The sequence below is a fragment of the Hypanus sabinus genome, chromosome X1 (genome assembly GCF_030144855.1).
Source record: "Hypanus sabinus isolate sHypSab1 chromosome X1, sHypSab1.hap1, whole genome shotgun sequence".
NCBI classification, from domain to species: domain Eukaryota; kingdom Metazoa; phylum Chordata; class Chondrichthyes; order Myliobatiformes; family Dasyatidae; genus Hypanus; species Hypanus sabinus.
The window spans coordinates 46,179,144-46,195,204 of NC_082738.1; the positions used below are offsets into that span (position 1 = coordinate 46,179,144).

General features: G+C 41.1%; 1 protein-coding gene across 2 annotated transcripts in view; it reads left to right on the plus strand.

Annotated features, from left to right (window-relative positions):
• Positions 1 to 477: 477 nt before the first annotated feature.
• Positions 478 to 16,061, plus strand: part of haus7 (HAUS augmin-like complex, subunit 7) — a 57,271-nt gene continuing 41,687 nt past the window's right edge. For both annotated transcript variants that reach the window (XM_059956538.1, XM_059956539.1), the window contains exons 1-4: positions 478 to 564; positions 6,242 to 6,357; positions 11,053 to 11,135; positions 13,009 to 13,070. In XM_059956538.1, the coding sequence (XP_059812521.1) occupies positions 508 to 564; positions 6,242 to 6,357; positions 11,053 to 11,135; positions 13,009 to 13,070 (318 nt within the window). In that variant the 5' untranslated portion in view covers positions 478 to 507. The remainder of the gene's footprint in view (positions 565 to 6,241; positions 6,358 to 11,052; positions 11,136 to 13,008; positions 13,071 to 16,061) is intronic.

Consider the following 16,061-nt stretch of genomic DNA (forward strand, 5'->3'; position numbering starts at 1 on the left):
TGGTCCCTGTTAAGGCGGAGGGAAGATGCCCGGGAAAAGGAGGAGATGTGGGTGAGGGCAGCAGCAAAGGTGGCGGAAGGGAAACCCTGTTCTTTGAGAAAGGAGGACATCTCTGATGTCCTGGAAAAGAAAACGTCATCCTGGGAACAGATGCGGCGGAGATGAAGGAACTGAGAAGAGGGAATAGTATTTTGACAGGAGACAGGGTGGGAAGAGATATAGTTAAAATTATTTTTAGTAATAGCCCTTTATAAGGTTGTTTTTGACAAATGCCGTCTCTGGGATAATTCAATATATTTTCATGGGTTAATTTACAGACAGTCATACCAGGTTTTAAATCATGAGAGAACGCATGCGTGATCATATCCAACACCACCCAGTTAAGGGAGAGAACAAATGATTGACAGATGGAAAGACCAATCAACTCTTAGAGCATGTGAAGGACAGGTATTCTAGCCAATGGGCGGATATGTTTGAAGGCGGCGGGCTGTAATTGTGCGGCTCACGATGGCGGCAGGTTTGAGCGAGAAACAACTGGGATTCCGGGTGTTGCAGAGACTGATGGTGAGGGCAAAGAAACGTAAGAAGCATTGGTATTAATGTGGGAGGCAGCCCGTGTCAGGGTCGCTGTTACTGCGGAAGAGTTGCAGCGCCTGGAGGCAGGATTGGGCCCAGAGCCGATACCCTGCCTGCCGGTCCCAGGAACTCGAGGGGCACAGGCGGCAGTTCAGTGTTTGGAGAGCAAAGGAACATATAATAAAACCAGAGAAGGAGTCGATCACTCGGCCTGTCCAGCCTGGCGCGCTATTCATACCCCAAACAATAGGGCGCCACGGTATCGTAGCGGTTTGCGCGACGCTATAACAGTATGGGGCGTCGGAATTCATTTCCGGCGTCCTCTGTAAGCAAGTTTGTTATGCTCCCCCGCCGCCCGTCACGTTCGTGTGTTTCCCCCGGGTGCTCTCTCTGGTTTCCTCCCACAGTCCAAAGACGTACCGGTTAGTAGGTTAATTAGCCATTGTAAACTGTCCCGTGATTAGGCTACCGATATATCGATGGGTTGCTGAATTAACAGATGTCGGATAGATTTGACATTACTGGAGGATAGATAGGGTCTTGTAGGTGGTGAGAGGGTGTCTGGTTTTATGGCAACCGTATTTTTCCTTTTTGCCTATATTTACAGATGGTTCTAAAGACCCAGTTCGTAACCTAGTGGGCTCATGGATATTTATCCCCTGGTTTAATGTTGAGTTAGGGAAAAGGTTGACAGGTTGGTTGGACAAGTTGAGGCAAACAGGGTTGTGATCTGCTCAGATTCTACATCGGTACTGCAGAGGCAACACACACAAATAATACTGGAGGAACTCAGCAGGTCAGGCCGCATCTATGGAAATGAATAAACAGCCAACGTTTCGGGCCAAGACCCTTCATCTGGACTCTCGTGTTCGGTATTGCAGAGTTCGGAATTAAAGCATTCAAGGAGACCTGATCTGTTGAGGGACGTGTATTCTAATCTATATGTTCTGGAGAGTGTGGGAATAGCTGTACAGTTTTGTTGGGTATTAGCACATGTGGGTGTCTTGGGTAATGAATGGGCAGATGTTATAGCAAAACGGACACTTACTAAGTGGAAGGTAGATATGATAGTTAATATGGGAAAGTATGAAGCCAAATCTTTTATTAGGTTGACTGGGATTGTGAAATGGCAGAAACTGTGGGACAGGGACATAGTGTTTCCATCAGTTCCGGGGGGGGGGGGGGGGGGGGCTCCTTTTGGGAAGAAATAGGAAGGAAGATGCGTGCTTGGTGAGACTAATGTTTGGGCATATGGATTTGCACTCCACTTTGGTTTTTGTTGGTAAGCAAAGTAAGAATGATTGGTGTGATTTTTGGTGGAGCATGGGATCATAGTGTACCACAGATATTCATTGGAACTTGGGAAGCTGTTTAGGGAATTATTGGGTAGATCTTGGGGAGCCTAGTGAACTTTTTAATTAAAATAGCTTGGGAAGTAGGATTTGATCCCCTTCATAAGCTCCCTTCATATTCCATTACAATAGGTGGCAGAAATGCACCTTCCTGATAGTTGCAAGTCGCCATTAGCACAGAGGAAGAAGAATGTGGGTTGCTGGGCAGTGCGGCTCAAAGGGCCGATAGTCCCTGTTCCACATTGTAATTCTAAATAATTTTTTAGAAATCCCTTTACCAGTTTTACATTGCCTTGAGTTTCCCTGTTTTCAATAAAAATATTTACCTTCCCCTTAAATGCCTCTTATGATCAAGCCAAAACAACTCTGGGGTTTAGAAATTGGAGATGCAGCGTGATACAAGCCCTTCTGGCTCTCAGAGCCACACTGCCCAGCACTCCCCCCATTTAGCCCGAGCTTAATAATGGGACGATTTACAATTAACCTACTAACTGGTACATCTTTGGACTGTGAAAGGAAATCAGAGGACCCGGAGAAAACCACACATTCCTCGGGGAGGACGTGCCGAGAAGTTTCCACCAGCAGGGGAAGTCTCAGATAAGATGTTGTCACAAGGCTACTATCACATAATATTAAGGTGCATAGGTGCAACTTCCTTGTATTTCAGCACCACAGCCGCATAGCAGTTAGCGCGTTATTACAGCTTGAGGCATCGAAGGTCGGAGTTCAATTCTGACAGAATACAGAGAAGTTGCACCTATGCACCTTAATATTATGTGATGGTGACGTTTCATGACTCAGATTATTTGGGTGTGATCTGCTAAATCCTAAATTAACGGAGTATAACCAGGAGTCAAATCTGAATTAGTGGAGGATATTCATTCAATGCAAGTTCATCATCAAAGTACATGTATGTATGTTACCATATGCTACCTTAAGGTTCATTTTTGTTCAGGCACTTGCGGGGGAGGGGGGAAGAAATACAATAGAATTTAGGAAAAGCTACAGAGAAAAATCATAGAAACAGTTCAGTGAAACAGTTGAGTGAAGTTATCCATGCTGGTTCGGGAGCCTGATGGTTGTGGAATATTAACTGTTCTTGAACCTGGTGTTATGAGACCTAACCACCTGTTCGATGGTAGTAATGAGAATAGAGCATAGCCTGGATGATGGGGGTCTTTAATGGATGATGGATGATGCCTTCTAGTGGCAGTGCTCCATGTAAATATACTCAATGATGGGAGGGCTTTGCCTGTGATAGACTGGACTGCATCCACCACTTTCTTTCCATTCCTGGTCATTGATATTTCCATACCAGGCTGTGATGCAACCAGTTGGGATACTCTCCACAGTGCATCTATAGAAGTTAAAAGGTTAAGTGACGTGCTAAATCTATGCAAACTTCTAAGAAAGTAGAAGTGCCGTGGTGCCTAATTTGCAATGACATGTGTGTGCTGGTCCCAAGACAGATCCTCTATACGTGAAGGCCAAGTAATTTAAAGCTACTGACCACCTCCATTTTTCTAATGAGGATTGGCTCATGGACCTCCAGCATCTTCCTTCTCCAGTTGGCACTTTATCCCCAAATTCATGTAGTCTAAGTACTGAATTAGTGGTGTGTTAATCATTCTCAGATCCTGAGTTGGTGTAATCTTGTCTCCTGTCCCAATGGAGTGTATTCCATTGATGACAGTGGAGGGTTAATAGGGTTACTGAAGTTGATGCTGTTGAAGTTTTATTTGTTAACTTTGTACTTTTCCACTGAGTTCTTAGCATGTTCATCTGTGTGAATGTGATAAATGTGTCCATATGGGCCAGAATATTCAACAAACATGGGCTTTTATGTAGCTGACTATATCACCTTTTGATAATGTATGGATAGTCATGTTTACAATAGAATTGCCAAGTCACATGCTGAATTAATGGAGTGAACTCTGGCGTGAATGTCAGGTGCTTGGCAGTGAAAATAATTTATTGATTTACTTTGTGATATTATTTATTAATTTACTTTTCATATTTGCATAACAAAAAGTTGGCTTATCCATAAATCATTGTGTGGTACGGAAGCTGCGCCGCAGCGGACAGGAAGGCTCTACGGCGCATAGTTAAAGCTGCCCAATGCATTACCAGCCTACATGCCATCAGGACGTGCATGCAGAAAGGTGCTGGAAAAAGGCCAGCAATATCATGAAGGATCCCACCCACCCTGCTTATGGGCTGTCTGTCCCACTCCCATCTGGGAAGAGGCTATGGGTGGATGCTGCCAGGACCATGAGACTCAAAAACAGTTACTTCCCCCAAGCTATCACACTGATCAACAGCTCCACCCACTAACCCACCCCTCCATCACTCCTTTATAATTTCCTGTCAGAGTCACCTTATATACAGATACTCCTGTACGTAGTGTCTCTTTATGTACAATATATGCAATCAGTTTATGTATACACAGCTAATTTATATTCTGTTCTTTATGTTTATTGTTTTTTTTGTGCTGTATTGGATCCAGAGTAACAATCATTTTGTTCTCCTATACTCTTGTGTACTAATGAGTGACAATAAATAATCTTGAATCTTGATCTTGAAATTGAATATTCTGAAGTACTGAATGATATTTCAATGATCAGCTACTTCCCTTTCAACCATCAACCATTCAGCAAAGCCCTAATCACTACAACACCATGAATACTTTGATTACTCTCCACTGAAAGATATTTTTTTGTTCTAATTGTGGCTTTTCATGTAAATATTGTATATAATTTTTGTTTTTTTTTCTTGTGAATGTTGCTTACGTGCTACTATATGCCGCAGCATATGTCACTCCTGCAGCAAGTGAGGTTTTCATTGCACCTGTGCATACATAGATTTTGTGCACTTTTTAACACCATAAGGCATAGGGGCATAGTTAGGCCACTTTGCCCATTGAGTCTGCTCCACCATTACATCATCACTGATTAATTATCCCTCTCAACCCTATTCTGCTTTCTCCCCTTAACCTTTGATATCCTGATTAATCAAGAAACTATCAACCTTTGCTTTAAGTATATCCAGTGACTAAGTCCCCACAACTGACTGTGGCAATGAATTCCAATTTACCACCCTCTGGCTAAAGAAGTTCCTCCTTGTTCTGTTCGAAAGGGATGTCCTTGTATTCAGAGGCTGTGCCCTCTGGTCTTAGACTTCCCCGCTACTGGAAACATCCTCTTCATCTCCACTCTATAGGTTTCAATGAGATTTTTTTAAGCTCCAGCGAGTACAGATCCAGAGCCATCAAATGCTCCTCATATGTTAACCCTTTCATTCACATGAACCTCTTCTGGACCCTCTCCAATGCCAGCATTTCCTTCCTTAGATAAGGGGCCCAAAACTGCTCACAATACGTATTCCAAATGCAGTCTGACCAATACCCTATAAAGCCTCAGCATTACATGCTTGCTTTTATATTCTCCAAATGAATGCTGACATTGCATTTGCCTTCCTTTCCACCGACTCAACCTGCACGTTAACCTGTAGGAAATCCTGTACTAGTGCTCCCAAGTTTGTTTAAACCTCTGACTTCTGAATTTGCAAAATAGTTTATGTTGTTATTCCTTCTACCAAGGTGCATGACCATACAGTTCCCTGCACTGTATTCCATCTGCCACTTCTTTGCCCATTCTCACAATCTGTCCAAGTCCTTCTGCAAACTCCCTACTTCCATAATACTGCCTGCCCTTCCACCTATGTTGAATCGTCTGCAAATGTGGCCACAAAGTAATCAATTCTGTCATCCAAATCATTGACATATAACGTGATAAAAGTCCCAACACTGCCCACTGCCGCGCACCAATAGTCACTGGCAGCCAACCAGAGTAGGCCCCTTTATTCCCACTCTTTGCCTCTTGTTAGTCAATCAATCGTGTAACCATTCTGGTATCTTTCCTGTAATGCCATGGGCTCTTGTCTTGTTAAACAGCTTCATGTGTGGCACATTTTCAAAGGCTTTTTGAAAATCCAAGTAAACAACATCCACTGACTCTCTATAAAACAATAACAAACTGAATGTGAAGTGTAAAATAGATGCATACAATTCATCATTGATCTTCACTTTAATTAACTTAAATGGACTTTCTATGAATTAATGAAATAGCATAGAAATGTATTGTTTTTGGATATTTTATGTGTTGAAAGGACTTTGAGACTTCCATTGTTTAACAATATCATCTAGTTTAATTCCCCACCATAGATGCTGCATGATTTGCTGAGTTCCTCCAGTATTTTGTGTCTGTTGACCAAGTTCTCCTTGTCCTTTCCTGATGTTTGTGATATTATTTTAGGATGTGAAATGCCCATTTGTGGACGAAATTCAAGAGGATGATTCAGATACAGTTATTCAGTTACTATGCACGCCGGGAGAGGACAGACTCCAGATCTTAGAATGGTTATGCATCAGGTACTCAATGTTCATACTTCAGTGTTCTTGCGATTTATGAAACGTTTGCTAATATTTTGTATTTTAAAAGATTGAAGGAGTTGCAATGGGGGTCAGAAGTGAACCCTGTGTGATAAATGTGAAGTATCTCACTTTGGTTGAAACATACTAAATTATACAAACTCGAAAAGTGCTGATGTTGAAAGAAATCTCGGTGTCCTTTTACATGAGTCACTGAAAGTTAATGTGCAGGTGTAGCAAACGGGATTATGGCAACAGGATTTGAATGTAAAAGATATTTTAATGACATTATAAAAGCTCCTGGGTAGACTGGAATATAGTGTATATGTCTAGTGTTTATATTTAAGGAAGGATGTATTTTCTGCTTTTGCTTGGTACTGTACAAGCACAGCCGGACGGCTGTTATATTGGTGTGAACATGCGGTGTGAGAGTTAAATTGTAAAGTGAGCTTTTTTGACTAGATCCCTTAAATTGATTTGACTATCTTTAAAAATATTAATGTCAGAAATACTGTGCAGGTCTGGCGGCAGAAGGTTCCACTCTCTTGTTGATCTTGGGTAGAGGGAGTACTGGGAGCAAATCTTGTTGAATGAAGGGGTTTCCAGTGTGTAAGGTCCAGTTTGCTGTCGAGTTGAACTGACCCTGTGACGAATTTGGATGTTTGATGGAGTGATGTTGTGAACTTCTTTGAAAATGGAGATTAACCGTAGTTTAGTACGTCGGTTTTCAGGTGGTTCCCATTGAGGTTTAGAGAGCATGTTGGTGACACTGGATTTCCAGCTGTAATCATTTAGCACAAAGCGAGCAGCACGCTGTTGGAGTTTTTCGATGGACTTCTTATTGTTAGCTTGATGGGGATCCCATATGGCCGCGCAATACTCAGGCTTTGGATGGACAAGTGTCTTGTATGCCATGACCTTGACGGATTCACTACATGAGTGGGGGTTTCATCACAGGATACCCAGCATTTTGTTGGCTTTGGCTGTCATCTGATTGATGTGGCAAGCCCAGTTAAGATCCTTGCTAATTTCAACACCAAGATATGGGTGGTGGGTGACTGGTTCAAGAATCTTTCCTTTTATGTTATATGTCATGTTGACTGGTTTAACTTTGTGACTGACATGCATAGCATAACATTTAGATGGGTGAAGGACATTTGCCATTGAGATTCGCATTGACATAATGAATCAATATCGTTTTGCAGCAGCTCAGCGTCTTGGTCATTTTTTACATCACAGTAGATTATGCAGTCATCTGCAAAGTGTCTGACCTTGGACTTGACTATATTTGGCAAGTCTTTGATATAAATGAGAAAAAGTAAGGGTCCCACCACGGTCCCCTGGGGCACTCCAGATGTTACTGGGGATTCAGAGGACTCTGCCCCCTTGAGAAGCCCACGTTGCTGTCTGTTGGTAAGGAACGTGTTTAACCAATGTAGAAAGCTGTTGTTAATGCCCACATGTTCAAGCTTGTAGCAGTCTCTGGTGGGGGACCATGTCAGATGCCTTGCTGAAGTCGAGAATGATCAAGTCTGCTTGGCTTCTGTTGTCAAGGGTCTTTGATCAGCCCTTCAAGTTGCATGTCAAGATCTGCCCTGTCGCAATCCGTGTTGGTGGTGAGTAAGAACATTGTGTCTGTCTAGATGGTCCATAATGTGACGGTGAGTCATATGCTCAAGAATTTTACAAGGGATGGAAGTGAGTGAAACCGGTCTGCAGTTTCCCGGATTTGTGCACTCGCCCTTCTTATAAATTGGAGCAACATTCGCTTTCAACCAGTCATCCAGTAATGTCCCAGTATCAATAGACTTCTGGAATATCTTTTGCAAAACGGGAGCTAGACTAGAAGCACAACTCTTCAGGATCATGACTGGTATTTGATCAGGTTTTGGTGCTTTCTTAGGCTGTAATTCCTCAAAAGCTTCTTAACCCCTGTTACAGTTAGAATGAGATGAGGTAAGTCTGGGATATTGCTGGGGTCTAAAGTGAGGAGTTCATTCAAGTTTTCCCTTGTGAACACAGAGCAAAACTGCTGGTTAAGTGTTTGTGCTTTGTAGGCAGCAAGAGATACAATGCGGCCCCTGGATAAGAGGGAAGAAATTCCAAAAACTTCTTGCCTTGTAGATTTAATAAAACTCCAGAAGAGTTTGGTGTTGTCACTCTTTAAGCTCTCACCTATTACCTCATTAACATACTGATGGTGAGCTTTCCTGATGTTTCTATCAATAAGTCGGCGTGAGGATTTGAACTTTTGCCAGTCTTCACTATGACCGGATTTCCTAGCTTTATTATAGAGTCTTTGTTTTCTATATATCGCACGCCGGGTGGACTGGTTTACCCATGGTAAGTTGAACCCGGAAGAGCTCATTTTAGAGGGGACATACTTGTCAATTGCTGCTTGAAGGAGCTTTTGGAAGTTAGACCAAAGGATATTAATACTGACAGATGCTAGATATTCCTTAGCTAGTGACTGGTGGAAATCACTAACAAGTTTTGCAATTCCACTAAAATCTGCTTTCCTGTACAGAAATATTTTCCTTTTGGGGGGTTTAATTAATTTCACAGTAAACTTTGCATTGACAACAACAACATCATGATCGCTAATCCCTGCAGTGACGTGGTGATTTACACCTAAAGCTGGATTTGACACAAAACATAAGTCCAGTGTGTTACTTTCTCTAGTAGGATGTCTAACAATTTGTGTCAAATTAAAATCAGCTACAATATCAAGCATTAGTTTACTGACTGCCACTTAACTACCCCCTTGGGGACAATACTGCTGTTCCAATCCACACTAGGCAGTTTAAAATCTCCAAGAAGCCAAATATGCTGATTGAGGGATTTTTGAAAGAGGCAAATCCAGTTCCTTTAAATAATCAACATCAGATGATGGCGGGCGATAGAATGCCGGTTGTAGGCCTTTAACATGAATACTAATCCATTTTATTTCTCAATTTGAATTTAGGGTATTTTCTTCAGTAACTATGTGAGTATTTTTCACTGCAGTAAACACTCCACCACCATGGGAGCTAGAATTCCTGTCTTCCCTGAAAGAAAGATTTCTCCTGAAACAATGTCATTGAGCTATGACTCAGTACCAGCTATTATGTTGGGGTTTGCATTGTCAATCAAGGCTTGAAAATGAGCTTTTTTTGCTCTCAAGCTCTGACAATTCATGTTTACAATTTTTAAAGTCTTAAACTTCTGACGGTTGCACGTCTTTGTAGATCTGAGACACTTCCCTTTAGTTTTAAAGTTTGGTGTGGATGCCTTAGTAGGGGATCCAATATCTGAGGGGACATTTAAATCCGACTCTGACTCTGAGGGATCCGAAGACGGAGATGTGAGCAAACCGAATCTATTATGAGTTTCAATATTATCAACTATGAAGAGGGAGGAATCAAAGTTGGCGATACCACAATTACAACAGGTCCTGGAGTAAGATGGATGCTTGACTAAAATCTTACAAATCTGTTCCTTCATTTCAATGCATGCATGATGAAACCAAAACTTGCAAGTTTCACACTCAATTGCTTGTTGCCCATCCTTACAGGGAAATTTTGGCCCTGGATTTAAATTAATGTCATTTGCGAGAATGAGTATAAAAAGCACTTGTCTTTGGTCTGGAAGTCAGAAGCGTGATGTTCATCTTATTAATGCAATTAGCATTGATAGTAAAATGGAGCAAACTCAACCGATCCACTGGTTTGATGACTGTAGCCAGTCGTGGTGTGGTCCAATGTTCAGCAAAATGTAAGTGTGGCACTGACAGTGATGTGTAATTTAGAGTTCTATTTAAAAGCAAAATTCTGATCCTGGTAAGGAAGGAAAGTGGAAATTCTCCACGACCATGGTTTCCCATTGCACTATCCAGATTTTCCACTGCACATGCTGAATCCATGAATCCACAGTAATACACACAAGGCATGGTATCCAAGATGGCCTCCAGTGGCACAAAAATGCGGGATCAAGTCTGAAAGTTTCTATCAAAAATACATCCAAAAGTGCAAAAATGTACAACTCAGTTAAGGCTAGAGTTAATTAAAAAAAAATCTAAACGACTAAAAATCATAATAAAAGTAATGAATTAAAGTTTAAAAAACAGGAGTAATCCTGCAAAATGGAGAGCCGAAACAAAACATGTCCATTCACCACTGAACACCATGTTGCCCCAGCACTGACGCCGGCATGCGGCAGGAGAAGGAGGTGCTGCGCCGGTGGAGCAGTCCAGGAGCCGAACCGAGCTCGATAGGTTCACCAGACTTATTGCTAATATTGGAGATTATCCTAAGAGTTAAGTAGACTAGAGTTTAGAAGAATGAGATGCGGTATAATTGGAATATAAAATCAGACAGTAAGAATAAATAGAGCATTTTCAACTTAAGTTGCTGTGGCTTGAGTTGTAAAGAAATTTCTTCAAGCAGCAAGCAGTGAGTCCTTAGTTCTTCACCCAAGAGAGTTGTGCAGGATTTCTTGGCAACTTTAACCTCACATTATTGCACTAAGGCAGTATGTAACCAAGAGACCTGCAGGGACAAAGAGTCTTTACAACCTTGATATACTACTGACTTATAACTTTTAATGAGGTATTCACTTGCTTTGCTGTTAATATTTTCTGCAATTTAAATATCTGATATCACTATGCTAGTCTCTCAGGAAAGCAAAATAATCAAATAATTTGTGTTTGTTTTATAGCTTTGATCCACGACTCAAAAGAAAATTTGAAGAACTACGTTATCAATCCATGCAGGACCATGGAACAGAACTTGTGATAAAACGTAGGAAGATTTCCTAATTTTCCTGACGGTTATTATAGAGTAGAACTTCATAGTCCATGGCATTAGAGTTTCAATGTTTTTCATTTTTCAGTTCTCTGAACATTATCTATTCTAATATTTTGAATATTGTCAGAATGATTTTTTAAACACAATTGTTAGAGTTCTGATTTTTATTTGGACACTTCCTGCAAAATGAGTGTAGTGAAAAATTAAGAGATGCAAAATGCAATAGATGTGTGTGGCTGGAATAATGGGTATAGGCCATATGACTTCACAAATCTTCCTTGCTCTTCAGAATCGCTGGTTCATTATGGCCAAACCTATGCTCAAGCTTGCTTTGCTCTTTGGATTCCTAGCTCCTGATTCCTTAATGTTCAAAAATCTCACCTTTGAATATATTCAATTACTGCACAATCACAACTCTTCCAGGTTGAAAGTTCCAACATTCTTAACCCTCTGGGAAGAAAATTTCATTGCCATGTCTCAATCTTAAATGGCCAGTACATTTTTCTGAGTATTCTTTTTCAACCTAGATTCTCTGGCAAAATGCAAACCTCTTAATGTTAATATCTCATTCTTTTAAACCCTTAATATCTGTCGGCCAGTCTTCTTCAGTGTCTCTTTATTAGGATTCATACCTAGGATCGATTGAATGAATGTATTCTGCACTGAGTACAATAATATCTTTCCCTGAATGGAGACTGAAGCTGCACCTACAATACTTTGAATGAGATCTCATCAAAACTGTGGAACCTTTATCAAAATTTCCTTCCTTTTCGACCTTCCTTCTTATTTCCCAAACTCCTTGTGTTAAAGACCACCATACTATTTGCCTACTACATTGTATAAACCAATAAATTCTCTCCATGAAATTTATTGGTTTCCTATTGTTTATAATGTTCAATATCCATTCTACCAAAATGAATAACCTCTTATTTTTCCATATTATACTTCAGCTGCTGTATATTCTCATTCACACTTAAACTGTGTATACCTTTTTGCAGATGCTTTGTGTCATTATTGCAGCTGACATTTGCATTTAACTTTGTACCTATCAAGCATCTGTCTTTTCATCATTCCAGTAAATTGAAAATAGCTGTGCTCCTCAGCACTAATCCCTGTGGCAGCCCACTGGTTAGAAATTGGCAACTTAAAAACAACTACTTTATTCCTGTTTCACTTTTGGTCATTTAACCAATCCTGCAATCATGGTAAAGTATTACCGCCAATGCTATGAGCCATTTTTCCAATAACAACCTTTTGTGCTTGCCCTGACTTTCAAAAAGCAGATATTATACACAATTCTGATATACCCTTATGTCCAGCTAGTTACAGCAGTAAAATACTGTTAGATTTTTAAACGTTTCTCTTTCTAATGGCCTTACTGTCACTATTTATTGTGATATTCTAAGTGCCATGTTAACTTATCCTTAATGATGGATTCCAGTGTTTCGTCAATGACGTCATACTGTAAGACTAATTACCAATATTTTTCCCCATTTAAATAATGAGTCACATTTGCTACCCTTCAATTTACTGTGTCTGAGGAATTAAGACACAGAATCTGAGGAATTTATGCAGACAGTGATTAATAGAAACATTATTTCTGGAGCCATCTCTTTTAGAGCCCTGCAGTGTAGCCTATCAAGTCAAGGGGAATTATTCAATTCAGGTACCTTTTCATTGCTCAAGTATGAGTTCTTCAGTGATATTACTTTGGGGATGCCTTGGTTCCCCTCATAATCTGCCACATTCAGTATATTTCTAGATTGTTAAGAATTCTAAGCAGACCTTTGTTTAAGTTTGTATGAAAAGGATATACTCATGATATAAAATTGATCTGCTAAACACTTAACCTACCTCTATTTCACAGAAATGACCTGGCTTGGGGATAGCTTGGGAGTGTGCAATGCAGAGGACTTTGATCTCTTTAGGGTAATACTCTCGTTTTTTTTAAACTTTGATAAAACTAGCTTATGTGAATTTCAAATCCTCTCTACACTTGAAGTTCTCCCTTTCTTCTTTCCATTGATGTATAATTCAATAGCCAGTCTATGAGTTATCCCTTGTGTACATTTGCATTCCTGGTCTGGTTTTGAAATTTTGGTAACTTTTTTATCATACAACTTGCTTTTTAAGGTTAAGTTCCAAAGTCTTTCATGTGTGACTTGTATTCTCTTACTGCAGCACAGACCATTGAGTCTTTGCCGACCCTTAGAGTAAATTTATTATCAATGTATGTATATGTCACTATATACTACACTCAGATTCATTTTCTTGCAGGCACTCGGCTTGTACGAGAGAGTGAGGAGATAATCGATCAGAGTTACAGGGAAGTAGTCGTCCCAAAGTTGCAGGAGGCAAGTAGCTGGGTGACTGTCAGGAGAAATGGAAATGTGAATAGGCAGTTAGCACAGAGCACCCCTGTGGCCATTCCCCTCAAAAATAAGTATACCGTTTTGGATACGGTTGTGGAGGGATGACCTCCCGGGGAATGCCACGGAAACCGGGTTACTGGCACTGAGCATAGGACCGTGGCGCAGAAGGGAAAGAGAGAGAAGAGGGGAGCAAGCGGTAGTGATAGGGGACTCGATAATCAGGGGAACGGACTGGAGATTCTGTAGATGTGAACGGGACACACGGATGGTATGTTGCCTCCCAGGTGCCAGGGTCAGGGATATCTTGGATCGTGTCCACAATATTTTGGAGAGGGAAGGAGAGCAGCCAAATGTCCTGGTACATATTGGTACCAATGACATACGAATGAAAAGCGATGAAGTTCTGAAAAGAGAATTTAGAGAGCTAGGAAGAAAGCTGAGAAGCAGGACCTCCCAGGTAGTAATTTCTGGATTGCTGCCTGTGCCACGCGTCAGTGAGGGTAGAAACAGGATGATTTGGAAAATTAATGTGTGGCTGAGAGGCCGGTGCAGGGGCAGGGCTTCAGGTTCTTGGATCATTGGAATCTCTTCTGGGAGAGGTATGACCTGTTCAAAAATGATGGGTTGCACCTGAACCCAAGGGGAACAAATATTCTTATGGGCAGGTTTGTAGAGCTGTTGGGGTGGGTTTAAACTAATTTTGCAGGGGGTTGGGAACCGGAGTGAAGGTACTCAGGATAGGATGGATGGTAAAAAAGCAAAGATAGCATGCAGTCAGACTGTCAGGAAGGGCAGACAGATGATAGGACATATTGCAGCCAGCAGGGTGAGTATCAGTGCATTAGGGATGCAGAATCAAAAAGGGTAGCAAATAGTGTTATATCTCAATGCACAGAGTATAAAAAATAAGATGGATGATATTATTGCACTTTTACAGATTGCTGGGCCATCACTGAATCGGGGCTGAGGGATGTTTGTAGTTGGGAGCTGAATGTCCTAACACATTGCATTGGAGAGATAGGAAGGTCGGCAGCGGGGGGTGGAGTGGCTCTGCTGGTAAAGAATGGCACCAAATCAACAGAAAGACGTGACATAGGATTGGAAGATGTTAAATCCGTGTGGGTTGAGTTAAGAAACTGCAAGGGTAAAAGGACCCTGGTGGCAGTTATATACAGGCCTCCCAACAGTAGCTGGGATGTGTCCACAGATTGCAACAGGAAATAGAAAAGATGTGCCAAAAGGGGAATGTTATGATAGTCATGGGAAATTTCAACATGCAGTTCAACTGTGAAAATCAGGTTGGAAATGGATCCTAAGAGAATGAGTTTATTAAATGCCTACAAGATGGCTTTTTAGAGCAGTTTGTCTTTGAGCCTACTAGGGCATCAGCTATACTGGATTGGGTGTTACGTAATGAACCGGAGGTGATTAGGGAGCTTAAGGTAGAAGAACCCTTAGGAGAAATTATCACAATACGATTGAGTTCAACTTCAAATTTAATAGGAAGAAAGTAAAGTCTGACATAGCAGTATTTCAGTGGAGTGATGAAAATTACAGTGGTACGAGAGGGGAGTTGGCCAAAGTAAATTGGAAGCAGCTGCTGACAGGGATGACAGCAGAGCAGCAATAGCATGAGTTTCTGGGGAAAAACGAGAAAGGTGCAGGATAGATGTACTCCAAAAACAAAGAAATACTCAAATGGCAAAAATTGTACAACCATGGCTGATGAGGGATGTCAAAGCTAATGTAAAAGCAAAAGAGGGCATACAACAAAGCAAAAACTAGTGGGAAGACAGAGGATTGGGAAGTTTTTAAAACCCTACAGAGAGCAACTAAAAGAAAATCATTAGGAGGGAAAAGATAAAATATGAAAACAAGCTAGTAAACAAAATGTAAAAAGTAAGAGATGCGAGTGACTATCGGACTGCTAGAAATCAGACCGGAGAAATAATGGAGGACAAGGAGATGGCAGATGAACTAAATGAGTATTTTGCATCAGTATTCACTGTGGAAGACACTAGCAATGTGTCAGATGTTGAAGGGTGTGAAGGAAGAGAAGTGAGTACAGTTACTATTATGGGGAGAAGGTGCTTAAAAAGCTGAAAGTCCTGAGGGTACATAAGTCACCTGAACCAGATGAATTGCACCCTAGGATTCTGAAAGAAGTAGTGGTAGAGATTGTGGAGACATCTTTTAAAAGCCATTGAACTTTGGCATGGTACCAGAAGACTGGAAAATTTCAAATGTCACTCAATTCTTTAAGAAAGGAGGAAGGCAGCGAAAAGGAAGTTATAGACCAGTTAGCCTCACCTCAAGTGGTTGGGAAGATGTTGGAGTCAATTGTTAAGGGTGAGATAACAGAGTACTTGGTCACACAGGACAAGATAGGACAAAGTCAGCATGGTTTCCTTAAAGGAAGACCTTACCTGATGAACCTATTGGAATTCCTTGAGGAGATATATGCAGGATAGATAAAGGGGATGTGGTGGATGTTGTATATTTGGACTTTCTGAAAGCCTTTACAAGGTGCCACGCATAAGGCTGCTTA